Source organism: Camellia sinensis, chromosome 11 (genome assembly GCF_055761805.1).
Source record: "Camellia sinensis isolate YWXY chromosome 11, ASM5576180v1, whole genome shotgun sequence".
Classification (NCBI taxonomy): domain Eukaryota; kingdom Viridiplantae; phylum Streptophyta; class Magnoliopsida; order Ericales; family Theaceae; genus Camellia; species Camellia sinensis.
Window position 1 is genome coordinate 174,971,226 of NC_138971.1, and position 20,414 is coordinate 174,991,639.

The 20,414-nt window shown below is 36.6% G+C and overlaps 1 protein-coding gene across 4 annotated transcripts; it reads right to left on the reverse strand.

Annotated features, from left to right (window-relative positions):
• Positions 1-7: 7 nt before the first annotated feature.
• On the reverse strand, positions 8-15,325 carry LOC114261326 (long chain acyl-CoA synthetase 4). 4 transcript variants are annotated; one of them, XM_082896375.1, is made up of 19 exons: positions 14,928-15,325; positions 14,035-14,098; positions 13,853-13,942; positions 13,248-13,304; positions 10,625-10,673; positions 6,568-6,644; positions 6,246-6,285; positions 6,070-6,164; positions 5,142-5,309; positions 4,912-5,022; positions 4,750-4,837; positions 4,195-4,261; positions 3,510-3,585; positions 3,272-3,389; positions 2,638-2,883; positions 2,404-2,543; positions 1,286-1,468; positions 1,027-1,146; positions 8-316 (listed from the first exon to the last, which is right to left on the reverse strand). In XM_082896375.1, exons 1-19 carry the CDS (start codon positions 15,077-15,079, stop codon positions 281-283), a joined length of 1,977 nt encoding a protein of 658 aa, XP_082752501.1. In that variant the 5' UTR covers positions 15,080-15,325; the 3' UTR covers positions 8-280. The 4 variants fall into 4 exon arrangements, with proteins under 4 accessions (XP_082752501.1, XP_082752503.1, XP_082752500.1 ...); XM_082896374.1 differs by lacking the exon at positions 8-316 and adding an exon at positions 335-548 and having other exon boundaries at positions 14,928-15,322; XM_082896377.1 differs by lacking the exons at positions 13,248-13,304; positions 13,853-13,942; positions 14,035-14,098; positions 14,928-15,325 and adding an exon at positions 13,016-13,208.
• Between the last annotated feature and the right edge of the window lie 5,089 nt (positions 15,326-20,414).

Below are 20,414 nucleotides of genomic sequence, written 5' to 3' on the forward strand. Positions count from 1 at the left end.
TTCGATAGAACTGAACAAGATTTGGTTTTGGCATGCATTAATAGAACTTTGAAAAGTTAAACTGAATCCAATAAATTAACATGATTGGGGCCACATCGGTTTGTAAGTTTTGTTGATTTGTATAGCACTAATCATCAAGGTTATACAAGTAACCAACAATATATACAGTTTCAAGAAAGAGTGGGATGCCAAAAAGCCAAAATTGGCAATCGCATCGAAGAATGAAGAACCTTTTTTAGGGCTGTTAAAATTTAGAAAACACCATCTTCAGGTAGTTTGCTTACTTTGCACCCTTGTACATGTTGTCAACAATGTTCTGCAATGCAACACAAAGGTAAGTTTTGTTGATTTGTATAGCACTAATCATCAAGGTTATACAAGTAACCAACAATATATACAGTTTCAAGAAAGAGTGGGATGCCAAAAAGCCAAAATTGGCAATCGCATCGAAGAATGAAGAACCTTTTTTAGGGCTGTTAAAATTTAGAAAACACCATCTTCAGGTAGTTTGCTTACTTTGCACCCTTGTACATGTTGTCAACAATGTTCTGCAATGCAACACAAAGATTTCCCCTTAGTACTGTGCCACCCAAAAAAAAAAAAAAAAAAAAAAAGAGTACTATAAAGTAGTCATAAACAGAAACGACAAATTAACAAATTCCAAAAAAGTTGATTGGAAATTTAAGTCAACTAAAAGTTCTTGCATGGACTAGTTGCTTGGCAGATGGCAACATGGAGTGAACTAGAAATCTCCAATGTTCAAATACTCATGGCCAAGGGCGGAACCAGGATTTTAACTCGAGGGGGGTCAATTTTTGGCTTTTCTTCTCCACAGATTATTCTAATACATATTTTTCTACAATGAAATGATTTCCTCCCGATTCCTCTCAAGTCTCACTGGAAAAAAATTAGAATTCTAATACACATTTCACATATTTCAAAACATTTTTGGGTCAAAGCGTCTAGTCAATGAACATAGTACAATGGCATGCCATAAGATTCCTTGAAAGAATTAAGAAGAGCTACCTGGTAGTATTTGAGCAACTGAGGCCTCTTCTTCTTGAATGTTGGGGTCAGAAGTTCACGTTCCATGTCAAATGGCTCAGGGTCAAGATGAACAGCTTTTATAAATTCGAACCCTTTCAACTGCCAGGCACATCACAAAAGTTTCAGAAATCTTCCGGAAGTAAATAACATTTTCTTCCCCTCCTCTAACTCAGATTATTATTCAATTATCAAATGGAAGTAGAAATGAGAGGTGGTTGGAAGTGTAAAAGACACAAACCTTCTTTTCCTTTCCAATCCTTGTGAGCTCTACAAGTACGTTTTGTTTTGCCTTGGGATTTTCACAGAGGGAATTGAAATCCCCAGGTACACCGTTTTCTTCAGCCCAACGTTCAAGTACTTGCTTATTTGGGTTTACAACAGCAACAAGGAAAGACTCAAAGCTGTTCCCATATACCCATATCTGAGATTGAAATTCAGACATAATAAAACACAAGAAGATTCTGGAATAAACAAAATGCTCAATCTCCTAGCCCCAAAGTACAGGCATAGATTTGACCATTCATTAAGTCACTCCAAGGATTGTTTCCAACAGGAAAAAGTGCACAAATGTGAGAAATGAGAACATTCTTAGCAGATCCATAAGTATGCACAAAAGCATGAATGAACCAAGTATATAGATATCCTCAAGTTTTAACAAGAAAGAATAAGTTGGACCTCAGTATGCACACATCAAAGTCAACCTATGGCAAATATCTTGTGCCGTAAGTGTAAGAAAACAAAAAACAAATCTGATGGGAAAAAAGCCTGTAAATGCAAACACTAATTTTGTGAGATATAATCAATCATAGAGACCTGTGTCAAGTTTCTTCCTGTGCTTAAAAGCACACAACATGCACAAATTAGTTTAGCAGAAAAGGGATTGAAATTTAAAATAGAACGCACTGGAAATGTGTGTGTGTGTGAGAGAGAGAGAGAGCCTATGTAAGGTAATACATAAAAAGAATAACTTTTAACGGTTAAGAGTTACACAAACAATATCAGAAACAAAAGAAGACCACATTATAATGTCATAACAATCAAGAAGTATTAAAACAAGGAAAATGCTATGGATCCCAAGTAAATTACCAAACCTCTCACATGGGTGTGGGACCCACACACATGTGATTTGTGTGGGTTCCACACCCATGTGAGAGGTTTGGTAATTTGTTTGGTGTCCCTAGCATAACTTTTAAAACAATATCAGAAACAAATCCATGCTCTCATTACTAGAAGGACGTTGTTGGTAATATCTACAACGAATACATTCCATATTTGTTGACAACAATTGGAATGCTCACAGAGACAAAACTGAAACTTATATTCCATTTATATATTTACAATAGTTCAGAGGCATACCGAGTCAATACCAGTAACAGAACCATAAACATTCTCCAAGTTTTCAACTGCAACATATTCTCCTTGTGACAGCTTAAAAATGTTCTTCTTTCGGTCAATAATTTTCATGCTCCCATTGGGTTGCCACTCACCAACATCCCCTGACACAAACATTGTTAGGGGCAGGGTTGACTAAGAAAGAAAATTATGACCACTATGTCAAATTAATTATGAAAGACACTGTCATAGACAAACCTGTGTGGAGCCATCCATCAATCAGGACCTCTTTGGTGAGGTCTTCACGTTTGTAGTACCCTGAGAACAAGGTATCGCCCCTTATACATATTTCTCCGCGTGGTGTGCTTGAGAGGGCATCATATCCCATTTCAGGAATAGATTCTAGGCACACATCCACATTAGGTACTGGAGGACCAACTGTACCAAGCATACCCAGCTCATTTGGTAGTGAGACAAATGTTCCCGCACAGCTTTCTGTGAGACCTACATCACAGAAAGAAAACAAATTAAAAAAAAAATTTAAGTTTACTGTATGACAATGGATATACAATGGAAGATACCAGTGCTGAATTAGTAGAAGTCTCCATTCATGGGCAGAAACAGGGGGAATATGGCACTGAGGTAATGGATTTAAAGAAATTTCATCAAACTTTCTCAGATGCCTTCAAAGCGAAGTGTAATAGAACTCATTCCCAAGTGGAGTTTAAGAAACAAAGAAACATATATCAGCAAGCTGCCTCAAATAGGCTGATAACTAACAAAAACCACTTCCAACAGGAGGAATGAGTGAAATTCAAATGTACATGCTAAAAAGGCAGATAAAATAATTCAAACATAAATTGATATGTACAAATTTCAAAGGACGACATACCATATCCTTGCAGAACATGACAACATGCCACCACTCGTAGAAAAGCTTCTACATGAGTAGCAAGAGGTGCCGCTCCAGATAAAATAAGCCGTACATTTCCCCCTAGCCCATGCTTTACCTGAGGATGGAGTTAAAAGAAACGAAAGCCATATTAAAGATTAAGTTTTGTATATATGGTCCCATGAGAAAGTAAAAGAGGAAAAGAAGAATGAAAAGCTGCTACAAGAATGTCCACCACCTTATTGAAAACAATTTTGTCACAAAGTGGAGCTGCATCTACATGTTTACTCCCCTTCTTCATGTTATGTAGCTTGCTGCAACATTTGTTTAAATGCAGATAAAAATTAGACAGCACAAAATGACAACAAATTAGCTACCTTACAATTAAAGCAAACGCTGTAGAAAAATCCAAGTCCCTGTAGATACACATAGGGTAGCCACAGTTTATGTTTCGTACACATGATGCATAAAGGGTTGCACCGCCTTTTGATTTGTGCCTTTTAATACAAAATCTATATTATAAAAAAATGCATGATGAATGAGATGACACTTGAAATAGGAAGTATAAAGTACAGAGTTCTGATCTTAAAAGGGTAATTTCAAGGTTATATAAATACAATGAGAAACAGAATTAAGAACATGAAATTGTTCCAAAGGAAAAAAATGACCCAAATTTTGGAAGAATTGAATATCTAGTCACAAATTTTTGACCAATCAATATATGGTTGCGATGATGTCCTTCAAGAAGTGATAAAAGGTCTTCAGTTGAAAGGGTTAATAAATAAAATAGAATCTTCAAATTAAAAGAAATTGATGTGTGCATAAGTGATTCCACAACATATCCCTATTATTCTTTTCTTTTCTTTTCTTTTCTTTTCTTTTTTTCTTTTACTAGGAGGTTAGAGATGTCGAGTAGAACTTACTATGAGTATGCGAAGTTGAACATAGTATTTTTTAAGAGACCCCCAGATGAGATCTTCTGTTGCAAACCTGAAAATAAGAACCGGAGTTGGAGAATAAAATGCATGAAACTTGAAGTTATGTTTTGCAACAGAATGAAATTATGAAAGTACACTATGTGCCTCTGAAATGAGCACCATTGTATTTAAATTTAACTCTGCCCTCATTAACCATTCTGTTTCTTGTGTTCTCTATTCAGATTTTAATAGTCCCATGGCAGACCAAAATAACAAATTATCAAAATTTAACAACTTAAAATACACTGAATTTGTTTCATGCTTTCTAGAGCATAAATGTTTTTGGAATTAAAACAGAACACAAAAATTAATCACTAACATTAAATCTTTTACTGTTTCATATTTTAGTTGATTACTGTGTGATGGATCAAAGCCACTGTAGTTGATTAAAGCCATTGTGTTTCATTATCTGCTACCGATGAAAGTGTCCCTTTTAGGTTCTATTTTGCTCAGAACGTGTACCAACTCGCATTTGCATCCATTGAGAAAGAAAAAACTTACCTGCATAAATTCTATCCAGTACTCGGGGAACAGCACAGAAAATAGTAGGTTTCAGCTCACCAATATCTTCAGTCAATAGTTTGACATCCTGAAGATGTAAGAAACACCGAATTGTTACATTGAACTCTAATGTGGAAGGAAAAGAATTGGTAGTCATATTACCCCGCGCCAAAATCCTATTGAGCCGCCAATATTGATAAAACACTCTTCAATCACTCGGTCAAAGATATGTGCCAGAGGAAGATATGAAAGATATACATCCTTTTCAGTCAACTGCAAAAATTTTCAAATGGATGTGTAAGAAATCCTAAATAAAGCAGAATAATTTAGATTAAATCAAATAAATAGCCTGCCACGTAGATTTATGAATGTAAATTGATTCACATGCTTACCGATTCATGAACGCTCCCTAGCAGGCACCTCACCCCAGCTATAAGAGTAACAATGCTATTATTGGAAATCAGAACGCCCTTTGGGTCACCAGTTGTGCCACTAGTATACATTATTGTACAAATGTCACTTTTCTTTTTTACTGGAAGATCATACTGTTTATCATCTCCCTGCAAAACAGATAGGGTGAAATTCAAATCGAAGTAATAAATAGTCAATGGAAGTATCATCCACACTTAGCCCCCCTTGGGGAAATGGTATCAGATCAGTTGGTAATTTATAAAAAATTTCCAATTCAAGAACAGATTTTTTTTAGGGATGCACCACATAATATTTGAAATTAACATTCAGTACTAGAGACAACGTATATATAGCACACATCATTTCAAGTGCAAAATGCCTCAGATTTAACCACAATTTACTTCAGAGCACCATCAGATTTAGTCAATAGTACTCAACCTATCCTATAACCAAATGTAATTGAAGTAACACGATGGAAATAACTGGATCTTAAAGTGAAACATATTTTGACTTTTGACCTTATATCATAACCCTGAACCAATACGACTGCCTGCCTGCAATATGGAAACACACCAATGCCAGTGACCACTTGTGCCAGCTGTCAACTCCAGCACATCATCTAAGTTATCCTCAAACCACTTTATTATTAGATAAATAAGGATCCATAAAATGCAATAAAGTGGCACAATACAATGATTTTTGTAATACAAAATGTGCAGTATGCCATCCAACATCCCTGCTTTGAATTCAACAAATTATACACCAATCAATTTCCATTTAAATCATATAACTGCTAGTTTCTTGAAACAAATTTCAAGTGGTACAATAATGGGCATTATTCAAAACCAAAAAATTATTAACAAAACAACCAGATATGAAATGAATAATGGATTAACAGAAGTAGCTTACCAATAACAAAAATTCATCCCAAGCATATATAGCCAAACCAAACTTTTCAACTTCTTCTTTTTGTTCAGGACTAACCTTGCCAAAGCTCACAATTGCTACATGAAAAAATGAATACAGTATTATTTCTTAATGCCGCATGCAAATGCAAACTGAATATTGTATCAAATACAACATACTTTTCAAGTATTTCGTTGCACTAGGAAATGTTTTCAGCACCTGAAAAGGCAGAAGAAAAATTAAGACGCATAATCCAGACATCCTATTATATTTTGTTCTATTGCCACCATCTTAGCACTAAACACAATAAAACAACTACAACAATAAGTTGGGCAGAAATGGACCTTTCAGAGTATTGAATTATAAATGACGTCACATAGAAGATGCACCAAATTTTGGTATCAACTTGAACATATTCATCAAATCAGATCAAGATACATCCACGAATATCTCATAACAACCTTAGTCGGGACACCAATCATAAAATGAAAACTTGTGTACCTCAGGAATCTTTTTCTCTTCCACAAAAGCAATAGTAACCTCTGCATGGCATAAAATAAATTCTACAGCACCAGCACCTAAACCATGGAAGAGAAGTGGTCAAGCAACATTACATTTATTATCATACTACAAAAAAATAATAATAATAAAAATAATTAAATTATATATATAGGCGCTGTTTGGGAAAGGCAGGTTCAGGCTATTATAGCCTCATTTCAATTTTAAGCCAAAAAGCATGAACAGTAGGGCGGAGGTGCAAAACTCAAAAAAAGAATAAATAAATAAATATAGGCCGGCAGTGCTGTCACTGTGACAGAGCCTACCACTGTCACAGTGACAAGTAGGGAAATTACCATTTCGCCCCTTTATATTTATTTTGAAAAATGTGAGATTAGGGATAAATTTGTCATTTTAACTTTAAACATCATTTCAACACATCTTTCAATACACCAACTCAAATAAAAATCTATCCCATCTTTCCAAACACAAAAACTAAAATAGCCTACTAAAATAGTCAAAAAGCCAAAAAGCCTCTAAAATAGCCACTTCCCAAACGAGGCCATATATATATATAATACAACAAAAATAGCTGTAAAAAATAAATGTATAATTGATTGATGTATTTGATATATTGATTGATGAATTGATTACATTTCTGTCTATTACAAATGGTTCCTTATATAGATGTAGGTGTAGTGGATGGTGATAGTGGTGTAGTGGGTTAGGTTTAGTGGAGTAGGTGAGGTGGTAGTGGTGTAGTGGGTTAGGTTTAGTGGAGTAGGTGAGGTGGTAGTGGTGGTAGGTGATGGTAAATTCTAACAGCCCCCCGCAAACTCAAGGAGGATAGAAACTAACCAACTTGAGTTTGAAGAGAGGAACAAAACAAGAAAATACATAAAAAAAGGATAGGAGACACTGTATGGTCGTGTCAGACCATTGGTGAAGACACTGGATGGTGGTGTCAGACCGATGTAGAAGACAGTTTATGGGGTCATGTCGGACCGTTGTAGAAGACAGTTTATGGGGTCATGTCGGACCGTTGTAGAAGACAGTTTATGGGGTCATGTCGGACCGTTGTAGCAGACAATGTTGTGACAGTTGTTGTGACAGTTTACAGAGTCTTGCTGGACCCTTGTAGAACCTAACCGGAATCAATGTCGGGACAGTTTACAGAGTCTTGCCGGACCCATAAAGGAGCTAACCGGAATCAATGTCGGGACAGTTTACAGAGTCTTGTCGGACCCTTGTAGAAACTAACCGGAATCAATGTCGGGACAGTTTACAGAGTCTTGTCGGACCCCTAAAAAGTCGTACCCTCAAAAGGTGTGCCCAATCTGTCAAAAGGCGTGCCATCAAAAGGTGTGCCCAATCCATAAAAAGGCGTGCCAGATATGATGGCGAGGCACGTGAGTGCCTTGGCTGGCGCGCCCGTTTGTCGTCTGGCGTCAAGTGGCGCGCGATACGCGTGGCTGCCTCGGCTATTTAACCAAGACGGAGGCTGAGGCTGAGGCAGAAGCTGAGACAGAAAAACTGAGAGAAACCTCTGAAAAATTCTTCCTTTGCTGAGAGAGAAACTCTGTAATACTCTGTTTTCTGAGAGAGATTCCTGAGAGAGACACTCTGTAACACTCTGTTGTCCAGAAAATGGCTTCATCTTCCCGTGGTCTGCTCACTCTCTTTCCAGACCTTAACGAGTCAACAAGAGAGATAACTGGGGCGGGGGCCAGTGAACCTCAACCAAGCGCCCCAGGGTTTGCTCCGTTGAACTTTCCTATGCGGTCGGTGGAGCAAAAAATGGCAGTGCAAACTGACATTGAAGCCAATCAGTATACTTTGAAGTCCTGTGTGGAGACGATGACGGCAGTCACAAACTTGTCGCACCGGCTGCAGAGTAGGACAAATGAGGTGCAGCATTTAAACGGCCAACTGGCTCTGCTCCAGCGCATGTATAAGGATGCGCGAGCAGAGATAAGTATGCTAAAGGCGGAAAATAAGGAGCTGAAGCGGAAGGCCACCGTTATGTTCCGATTTGGAGGTCCGCCATATGCTGTAGTGGAGGAGTAGGGGGGAGTGATCGTGCCCAGTGGAGTGGGAAACACGGAGGCAACACCGTCAAGGGCCGCCCAGGACGGAGGCAAGAAGAAAAGACCGGCGGAATAGGCGAAGAAGTGAGGTCGGTGGGTGGCCGCTTGCAGAAAAGAAAACAAATCTTTGGTTGTTGTGTTTTTGGTTTTTTTTTTTTTTTTTTTTTTTTTTTTTTTTTTTTTTTGTAAAATTGTGATCGGGGTTGAGCCCTGAGATGAATAAAATTTAGTTTGGTGTGCAAAGCTATATGGTATGAAAGGAATTTGAAAAAGATTAAAAATAATGTGAAAGAAAAAGAAAGAAAGAAATAATAAGAATATAATTGAAAGCCGCAACGGTGTGCGGTATATAAAAATAGATATATATATATATTTTTATTTTATTTATTTATTTATTTTATTTTTTATTTTATTTTTTTTGGTTTTATAATAATAATAATAATAATAATAATAATAATATATTAAGGAGGAAAGCATGTGCGCGGGTGAGAGTTGTAGAGAAAAGAGATAAAGATAGGTGAATGGTGGTGGATATGATTAAAGTGGCTCTGATATGAGAGAGGGTTTTATGTTTAAAGAAAAGAAGAGTGGGTGTCCTTGAGTGGAGAGAGAGAGAGAGCCTGAGGCTAGGGAGTGTCCTTGAGTGGAGAGAGAGAGAGTGCCTGAGGCTATCCACAGAACAAGGAGAGAGAGAACAATAATCATCGCATTCTATCAAAGAAAAGTGAGACGGAAAAAAGAAGAGAAACAAGAAGATCCAGCTGAGGTGAGCTTAAACACAGGACTAAAGAGGAGCAGTAGATCGCTTCTTTGAACCGTTTTGTTTCTTATCAGCAGCTGCATCTGCAGCCTTTCTCTTGTCCTTCCTCTCCCTCTTCTTCAAATTAACCTCTCTGTCTTCATATACTTTTCTTTCATTTTGGGCAAGTTTTGAAGGCCACCAAACAGCAGGCTCAAATGTTAAAGGAAACTTTTCAAGCATGACTCCAAGTAAGGGAAGTGGGTATGCTTGGTCAAGTGCCAAAACCTTCTCCATTGCCTCATTCACATCATTTTGATTGACGTCGCGAAGAGCCAGAATGATTTCAATTTTTTTCATAGCTTTGCTTAAACAACCGGGCAGCGCTGCGCTGTTCTTCAGCAAGTTGTGATGGTTGGAGCTTGTTCATCACCATCAACATCCCTGTGGCTGCACAAAACAAGAGTGTTGATGACAATTTAAAAGCAAAAAGTGGCACTCCAATGGCAGCAATAGTATTGCTTGCTGCAAGTCCTGCCATGGTCGCGGCAGAGAGAGTGATTGTGTTGATAGAGCTCAGAAGAAGGGCGTTCCAGTTGACATTGAAGAGGGAGAGATTGACGAGACTGGGGTGGAGCCACGTGACATTGATTTGGTGATGACACAGGCAGGTGTATCAAGGGGTAAAGCTCTCAAGGCTCTCAAGACTCACAATGGAGACATAGTCTGAAAGTATTTGGACAATGATGGGAAGGTATGTGAAGAAAATAAATGGAATAGGTTGAGGTCCGGAATGAAGATATGTGTAGAGGTCCGGCGGGCGGCCAAGGCGAGGCTGCCGCCCGCCGGTGAAGCAGAATTACTAGCTTCTCAACCTTGCTCTGATACCATGTAAAAAATAAATGTATTATTGATTGATGTATTTGATATATTGATTGATGAATTGATTACATTTCTGTCTATTACAAATGGTTCCTTATATAGATGTAGGTGTAGTGGATGGTGTGCAGTGGATGGTGATAGTGGTGTAGTGGGTTAGGTTTAGTGGAGTAGGTGAGGTGGTAGTGGTGTAGTGGGTTAGGTTTAGTGGAGTAGGTGAGGTGGTAGTGGTGGTAGGTGATGGTAAATTCTAACAATAGCTATTATACAACATGGAAGAATTTTAATTAAACACATAAAGCGAAAATAATAATATTCGCATGGTTATGGATTCAAAAGAAGAGATAGTACATACCTAGGGTATCATATAAAGGAACACAATAAAGGCCATGAGCATTGCATGCCTGCATTAGTTTTTAGTGTTAAGAAAAGTCTCAAAAGAACTGCAGAACATGCTTTATAACAACAATAACAGCAATGATGTCTAGGTGGCAAAAAATGCCCACATATAGGGGAACACCACAAGGAAAAATGAGATGGAATAAGAGAATAGACAAAGGCAATTTGTTGCTGTCTTTCTGTTAGATCATAAAACCAGATGACAATTCCATGTTTCTTCTTTCCTTACTAACATTCTGCAGTGACGCAAAAACTAAATATATCCAGCATACAACCCACCCACAAAGGAAGAATAAAAAGTAAGATCAACTTCCAGCAATGTAAACTATAACACAATGGATGATGACATAAAATTTTCTTCAGAGGGTTTCTCTATGACATATTAAGAGTACAGAATGAGTGAAGTGAGAAACATATGGGCTACATGTGATATGGACTTTAAAAGTCAAATTAGAGAATGGAGATAAATATGGGGAGAGATATTACTGTCATCATGAATACTTTATCAACTACAACGTTGTTTGGAAGAAATCTATGAATGAACAATGTGTACTTAATTCACTCTCTCTAACTTAGAATTGAGAGGATGAGATGAGGTGAAAATGTGAGAATAGTATATTTTCTGTTAAATCATTCAAATCAATTTTGGCAGCAGATCTAGTAGTTCTTTTCCTTGGGAAAATATTTAGAAGGCGGAGGTTACCCCAAGGTTTCTTTCTTTGTGTGGACAGTAGTGCTTGATGCTATCTAACCTTTGACAACTTGCCACAAAGAGAAAGAATCAATGGGCTACTTACTCTTTCACTGCGAGGTGGCAAGAGAACTCTATACTTTTCTCAATTTTTGGTGTTGCATAGATTATGCCAGCATAGGTCTGCTTCTATTGTTAAAATCAGGATACTGCTTGGGATTAGTGAGATGGTCTCACGGATAAAATTGTAGGATTGGATCAAGGATCGTAAAATTTCACTTTCTTTAGAAAATATGACAAAAATAACAATAAGGATGACGCATATTAAAAAGAATGTGAAAATCACCAGCACAAAGATTCTAGTAGCAATGCTACCTATGATCCTACTACGATCATATACTATCCTGCATGATCCCACACCATCCTATACAATCCCACACCATCCGACACAATCCCACTTGTAATTGTACTATGATACCAATTTTACAACAATTTGTGGATTGTTTTGGCAATTTAGGATCGTTCCATTGATTGGTTCCAAAGCTACCCGCAATGATGAAGGGCTTCGAAGGGGTAGGTCAATCAAAAGTTAACTTGTTTTGATTAGTAAAAAGTAAAAATTATTTCGTCAACAATGAGAATTAGTAATGAGCCACTTTGGATCATAAAATAAGTTAACTAAATGCTTATGTATTTTTCATTAAAGAGTTAAAAAACAAAATATTAAAGATGATCTACATCTTCACATGAATAAAAATATGCTTAAGAATTTGAACAATGGCCATCAGCCTTCCAAACTGCCTATGATACAAATCTAAATTTGTCTCATTGGTTCAATGCCATCATAATGGTGAAGAGAAGAATCCTTTGGAAATTGGAATCACCACAGAAGACAGAGATCAGAGGCCAGAGTAGTAGCCAGAAAAAGAGGTACAATGGAGAGCACTTCACTCAACCCTCAAAGATATAGCTTACCTCCGGCACAGTTGATGTGCAAAGAGATCGAGTCAAGCTGCATCCAAATTGGTACAAATTCTTAATAACAAAACTCACTATAACCGCATGTCAAAGTTAATTTTTCAGTTATTGCATTTTTTTTAATCGGTGAAAGTGTAGTTCGCCAAAGGATATCAGCAACAATGAAAGAAAGCCTTAATGCAATCAATGAATAGGATATCCAAGATAGGATATCAAGACTGAAACAATCAAAATATTACAAGAAGGCGACAAGGTTATCATAGGAAACTTACAGCAGTCTATGAAACAAAATAGGAAAAGAAGGGTTTCGTCAATGAGATTGATTTTTATTCAACACAACTGAACAAGAACTAATTTGAATTCCTTTGAGTTGAATTTTGATTGAATGTAATTTTTTTCCTTTAAACCAGATCAGTAAACAATATTGAAAAGGATAAAGGAAGGATCATGATTTTGGTTGCAAAATTCTAAACATACATTAAATTCATACAAAAAACTTGACAATAATGATGTGGCAATGCCATTATTGTAAATAATTCTATCTTCAATGGTGTTTTATTTTGAAGTGAAAGGTTCACAATGAACTACATCATTATGTATGAAAATTATGTATGACTTTTTTATTTGTATAACATTTCTCTTTTGTGTTTTAGTAAGGGAAAGAGGAAAAAGAAATACCTCCATGCTCATAATCCACTCTGCACAATTGCCACCATAGATACAAAAAACTTGACAATAATGATGTGGCAATGCCATTATTGTAAATAATTCTATCTTCAATGGTGTTTTATTTTGAAGTGAAAGGTTCACAATGAACTACATCATTATGTATGAAAATTATGTATGACTTTTTTATTTGTATAACATTTCTCTTTTGTGTTTTAGTAAGGGAAAGAGGAAAAAGAAATACCTCCATGCTCATAATCCACTCTGCACAATTGCCACCATAGATACCACATCGTCCTCCCTAAAACAAGAAGGCAACATATTCAAAACAGTAAGGTTCACACAATTCACATTTTTTATAGTAGTTCTTCAATATTTTCCCCCTTTTGCCTCATTCAGGGAGAAGGCATGCAAAAATTTGTGGTATCAGCAGTATATATTACTTAAATTAATTGTTAGCAATGAGAAAGATGTGAATTTAATAGATAGTACTACGCAATATAAATGCACGAGGGTTTGAATAGAAATGCACAAAGAAGGCAATAGTAACAAATGCAGACATATGTAGGAGAACAAAAGCAAGAAGAAAATCAAAACAATATTCTGAAAACAAAGTAACAGCCATGATAGACCTGTTGTACCTAAGGTAGATTGAGATAGGCAAACCGTTGTTTATATATAAGCTTGAGATAAGTCATCAGAATAGAGTTTATATTCAAACCTTCCCTCTGAAAGAACAAACCAGCCTGGGCAGGACTTAATTAGCCTCAGCTCATGATAGCTTCACATTGAAATATATAAATTTTAAAAACACCTGTATTACTAATAAACCAGCAGATAGTCACTTACTTCCTCAACACCAAGGCTGCGGATGGCATTTCCAACTTTTATTACTATGTCATATACTTTTTTGTAAGTTAGCCACACGTATTTACCAGGCTGCAGCGAGAGCAATAAATGTAATTATTAGCTAAAAGTTCAAATAAGTTACAACAATAGAAGTCATGCACAAATACACATAACATGTTTACCTTCCCATCCACAATCTCCCGACGACCAAGCATTGGATTACGAGGATATTTCTCCACAGACATGCTGCAACAGGAAGACAAAATACTATTCAGAAACACAAACAGGAAGAAACTCAGAAGAATATAGATCACCAAAAAGAAAAACTTCTTTTACAGTCTAACCTGTAAAAAAAAAATCATCTCAACTGTATCTTACAGTTAGAGGAACCACAGAGCTGGTTCAGAAACTGTTTTCCGATAGAAACTTCCAATAAAGCTTCTTAAAACTACTCTAGACAATAGAATTTATGTACAAGCACATGCGATTACACCACTGGCTAGTTTATTTGAGTGTACGTATGTATGTATAGAGCATTCCGTTTCTGCTTCATACAATTCATCCAAACTCCAAATAGCGATCTCAAATAATTAGTTTGATTTCCATAAACTAAATCAGTTAGAAAAAGTAAAAAACTATTACGATCCACATGAAACAAGCAAAGAGCAACACAGAGTGAATTCATAAGCCACTTCAAACAATCAAAACAGAGTAGAGTACCAATGCAACATTCTATACGTATGTATGTATAGAGCACTCCGTGACATCTCTTCACACAATTCACCGAATTCAAATAATCAGTTTGATTTCCACAAACTAAATCTGTTAGAAAAACTAGAAAAATACTACGATCCACATGCACAGAGTGACACACAGAGTGAGTTCATAAGGCAATTCAAACAATCAAAAACAGAGTAAAGTACCAATGCAACATTCAATAAGCGAATCAAAAACTCATTCGTCATCATAACGTGAGTGTTTAGAACACATAATTAAACGCATTTGACAGAAATTCAAGGAATTAGAGTTTGGAATTCATTTTCGGAGAGAGAAGAAGAAGAAGAGAAATGCTCACCGGAAAATGTCCCAACAGCTATCCATTCCACCGATCGGGGGAGGAAAACCATCCTTGGCGAATAAACTGCGATAAACAGGCCCGATCGAAGGCCTCCCTTCCTCCGCCGCCTTCGCCGGCTCCACCTCTATCAGAAACCTGTCCTGCGCCATATCCGATCTTTCTTTCTCCAACAAATCTCAAAATTTTATGAATGAGAGAGAGAGAGAGAGAGAGAGAGAGAGAGAGAGAGAGATTATATGAGACAACCAGTAGTGTTGACTTGAAGATAAATCAAGAGGAGAGAAAGAGGGGGTTGGGATCGGCGAGGGAAGACGTGAAGGGTGTGTTTCATTCGGAGGCCAAAATGAGTTATTACTATTAGGGTTAAATTACAAATACATGTTTGTTTAAAATGCAAATTATTTTTTGTAATTTAAAAAATTATAAATATTTTTTTATCAGAATTTTGATGCCGTTGTCATTTTATTTGACTCTAAATACATTTTATTTTTTTTATACTTTTTATACATAATTATTATTTTTATTTAACTTTGTTCAAAATATACTTCTTCTTATATATAACAAGGATAAAAAAATGAATATATTTAGAACAAAGTAGAGTGATTCTTATTTTTATTTAACTAAAATAATTAAAAAAATAAAAAAATTACCTGTATTCTTATATAATAATAAAATTATATTAATTATTAATTAAAATAAATTTATAATATCATTAAAAATTATTAATTGATTTGATAATTTATTAATAAAATAGACTATTTATTAAGTAATTAAAAAAATTAAAAGACTAGATGTAATTTTTAAAATTATAAAAATAAATTATACTTTAAATAAATTTTAAAAGTATATTTATAATTTTTTTATTATTAGATTAGAATATGATTTTTGGGTCGGTTTAAATGAGATTTGATCGGACGTCATGTATTAATGCTGACTTGGCAGATGGGAGAATATTCCACCGTTGAATAGAGGTGAGGTTAGTTTGGTACGGACGCAAGGACTCACAACTGTCCTCTTGTGCAAAGAAGCTTTATTTATTCGTCACATTTTTATTTTTATTTTTATTTTATGGAAAATGCTGTGAATTTTAAATAATTTATTACATTTTTTATCAAATTTTTTATATAAATGTGGAATGTATATAAATTTATGTGTATGAGTTCTACACCCATATGAGAAGTTTGATAAATTATTTAAAATTCCTAATATCTCTCAATTTTATTTATTTCTTTAATCTTTCTTCTCTCAATAATTTTTTTTTCCTACTTTACATAGACCGAAATGATCTTTTACAAAATAAAATATGTGAGAAAAACTAATACACTATTATAAAATAGGTAAATTATAAATACACTCTTGAGATTTGTTTAAAATACAAATTACCTCATGTGATTTGAAAATACCTCCCTGTTAGAATTTTTTATTTAACATAATTAATTGAAAAAAGTAAAATTTTTAACTATTCATCTATACAATAATAAAATTATCTAAATTATTAATTGAAATAAAATTTTGACATTATTAAAAACTGTTAATTAACTTGATGATTTATTAATAAAAATACCTATTTATTTTGAAATTAGAAACTTTAAAGGACATAATATAATTTTCAAAATCATATGAAATAATTTATAATTTAAGTAAATCTCAAAAAATGTGTTTGTAATTTACCCTTATAAAATTATTTATTATACAAAATATAACGTTTTAATGACTACCTTCATAAAATCAATTTTTGTTATTACCATCTCCATTACACTATTCTTAGTCCCTTCACCACTCTTCTCGTAACCCTTTATCGCTTCACTTTCAGTACTCGCGCAATTCCTCCTCTCTTCTCATGTGGATGAGTTTGGAGTTCACTATTTTAGTGACTTTTGTGGGTGTTGATTTCCGACTACACAACCAAAAAGGGGAACTCAGTTGGAGAGCACAGGTAGAATAGATGACGCCCAAACAACCTGTCACAGAAAGATAAAAATCCCATGGTGGTTCGTCCGCGCCGGTGGCACTCCGACGATCAAGTCAGTAAAATATCTCTCAAAGATAACCAATAGTGCTTAACTCACTAGACTAAGCATAAAAGACATATCTTAGACCCATGAGGGTGCCTCCATTTTATAGCCAACACAATCCTAGTTCCAATAGAAGCCTAGCTCTAATGGATTTAGGATTACTGCTAATCTTAGACTCCCAGTAGGATTAGGATAAACTCTCTAAGAGTCTTATCTTTCCCCAAACTGAAGTCTTCTCCCATTCTAGGACTCTTGTCCCTTATCCGCTTATCCCGAATTCTGATATTCTCACAGATAACCCCGACCTAGCCGAGATTATTTCAGCATCATGATCAGGACACGTGGCACCCCGGCTGACACTTCAGTGACACCTCGGCCACGTGTCGTCATTCAAAATTTATGTCCCCACAACTGCCCCTAGGTTCTATTACCTCGGCATCCCAAGGTGATGAAACCTATATCATTTCCTCCATTTAGCGCATCGGCTAAGCTCACTTCATTATTCATTACCGAGATCATCATTCGTCGGCTCAATATGACCCAGACCTATAGACTGTTTTCATCAATACTTTGGAACCAACAACCAAGTTTGTTCAAGTTTCTCAGCCAAAACCGTTCTCTTAGCCGAGGTATTTGCTTCATTGAATCAAGAACTCCAAGAGTTCCAGCACGTGTATGAGCTGGTACGCACAGTATTTCAACCGTTTTTACCACGCATCTTTCCCCTTACTGAATCGTACCTAATACGCACTATCAAGTCGCATCACTTTTGCATGCGCCGTCTGACAAGCACGTCATCCAAGGCACCATAATTGCCATTTGCCGCCATTTCATGCGTTCGATAAAAATCAACTCTCTCTCCGTCTTTTCAATTCTGCATCTTCATTTTTATTCAAACTTTCTCTCTCAAATCCTTCATTGCTGCTTTCGCAAAGTTTTCTACAACCAGTTTCACTCTCTCCTTCCGGCGAGCCTTTCGTTGTACTTTTTTGCTTACTACCATCGTCTGACACCCGCGTACTTCACACCGGCCTTTTTGTAATCTAAACAATCATTCTTCAATGTTAGGCCGAAGTACCTTCTTTCTTTTTCTGAATTCATTCTTTAATTTCTTCTTTCAATGTGGTTGTATGTGTCTTCTTTTTACTATTGTATGATTCTATACTTAGAATAATTTCCATGTTTTCAACATACACCTTAACTATGTAATCTTCTTGGTGTGGAATACTTCAGTTATTCCTATTGACAGCTTATTTCGACTCTAACGTAACACCTGAAAATATTTATCATAATATTTCTACAAGTGTTACTCACAACTTGCCACTTTACTCAAGTCATCTGTCTTCTATTATATGCAGCATAATTTTGTTTTAACTTTAACTTGTAAATTTTTCCCAAAATTTCAACAAGTGTTAAACCATCTTCCTTTAACATAACCTCGGCTTAACTTCAACTTGTAAATTTTTCTCAAAATTTCAACAAGTGATAAACCATCTTCCTTTAACATAACAGCGGCTTAACTTCAACTTGTAAAATTTTCTCAAAATTTCAACAAGTGTTCAGCCAACTTTAACTTGTAAATTCCAGCTCCCAAGCGATGATTCAAGCCCTCTGCCCCCTAATGTGAACCTAAGTTCTACTTGGGTTCTCATTAAGCATGGGGTTTTTGACCTTGTCGCCGAGGTCAGATTCAAATAAAGACTGGCTGAGGTTACCAACCTTGGTCTCTTTGTTAATCTGACCAACATGTACTTAGTTCGGATCTATGTCTGGCTCTGCCGATATGGGAAGTCCAAGTTAATCCAACTTAGTTCAACTCTATTATATGCAAATAAAGTTTCTACTCTACCATATAATAAGTCTAAGTTATTCGTCATGTTTCGCTTAGAAACATCGCCAACTTAGTTCAACTCTATTATATGCAAGTAAAGTTTCTACTCTGCCATATAATAAGTTTAAATTATTCGTCATGTTTCAATCAGAAACATCGTCATAGGATTGGTCGGTCCTATCGCACAGATTTCAAATTCACAAAAATCAAACTAGTACTTTTATTATTACTTCAGCTGATATGCCCTATAGCCGGCAACATTTCTCAGGATGAGGTCCCTATCCTTGAACTTTCTTGGGCTGACCTTCTTGTTTGTAAGCCCTAGCAAGTTGTTGTTGGTATGTTCCTAGCCGAATTGTTGTTCTATCGCACGTTGCAAGTGGATTTCAACAACATTTTCACGCTTTTTTACATAGGCTTCAGCTTCCTTTTGCATGTAAAGCCAAAAGAATTCCTACGATATTGCTCTATGGGCAAGGGATCTGCCCCTACATGGCTTCCACATACTCCTTTGTGGACCTTATATAAAAATTCTTTAACTTAGGCCGAGTTCTTCTCTTCGCGGACTTAATTATCTAGGCCGAAATCTTGTCTTCTAGGATCTGGGATCTGAGACCTAGAATTCGGAATCTGCTCACTTGGGCTGAGCTCTTGTCTTCTCGGACCTAACCATCTAGGCCGAGATTATGTCTTTTAGGATCTGGGATCCGGGATCTGAGCTCTTAGGCTGAGCTCTTGTCTTCTCGGACCTAACCATCTAGGCCGAGATCATGTCTTCTAGGATCTGGGATCCGGGATCTGAGCTCTTGTTTGTTGTATCCAGTGTTATCTCAGCTTCGCTCCAGCGAACCGTTTCTCTTCTCTTGTTTGGACGCCTTTGTCCCCGATGTGTCTTCCTCAGCTCTGGCATATTTATCAATTCTGGCCATAAGCTCCTCCATGTTTTTTGGTAATGTCTTTGCTAATGACCTTCGAAGTGGACAATCATCTTTCAGGCCATTCTTAAAAAACACGACCGCCACCTCTTGGTTGCACTCGGGTATTCGGTTGAACACTTCATAATACCTTTTGGCATAGGCCCTAAGGCTTTCATCCTCACTAATTCTCAGAGCCATTAGGGAATCCACCCTCAACGACTGTAGTTCGTTCGTCACAAACCTGGCCACAAACATCTCGGTCAGGCCCTCCCAGGTTTTCACAGTTTCTTTCGGTAACTTGTGAAACCAGTCCGATGCAATTTCCCCGAATGATGAGGGGAACACTTTGCAGAGCAATGACTCATTCCCGATGTATAATGCCATCGAGTTCAGGTACAAGCCGTCGTGAAAGTTATGGTCCTACTTACCGTCATATATCTGGAATCTCGGCATGTAGAACCTCTTCGTGGCTTCAAATTTGTCTAATTCTACCGAGAACGGCGTTCTCGGCTTGACCGAGGAAGTTACCTTGGCTTCTTGCTGCTTCCTCTGGAGGTCATCCCTCAGACCCTCCTTGGTTCGTCCAGGAGTTCAACTATCTCCAGATTTCAGCCTTTTTGGTGCACTACTTCCAGTGTCATTGTACGTCCTTTTGGACTTCCCTCCATTGGTCGTGTCGAAACAGAGCTCCTTCCCCTGAACATCCCGATGTTCTCTAGTG

Coding starts and splice junctions, on each gene's coding strand:
- LOC114261326 (XM_082896375.1), bottom strand. CDS start 15,079: ATGGCGCAGGACAGGTTTCTGATAGAGGTGGAGCCGGCGAAGGCGGCG. Junction 13,305..13,852: donor GCAGCCTTGGTGTTGAGGAA/GTAAGTGACTAT, acceptor TTCTTGTTTTAG/GGAGGACGATGTGGTATCTA. Junction 4,838..4,911: donor CAATAGGATTTTGGCGCGGG/GTAATATGACTA, acceptor TTACATCTTCAG/GATGTCAAACTATTGACTGA.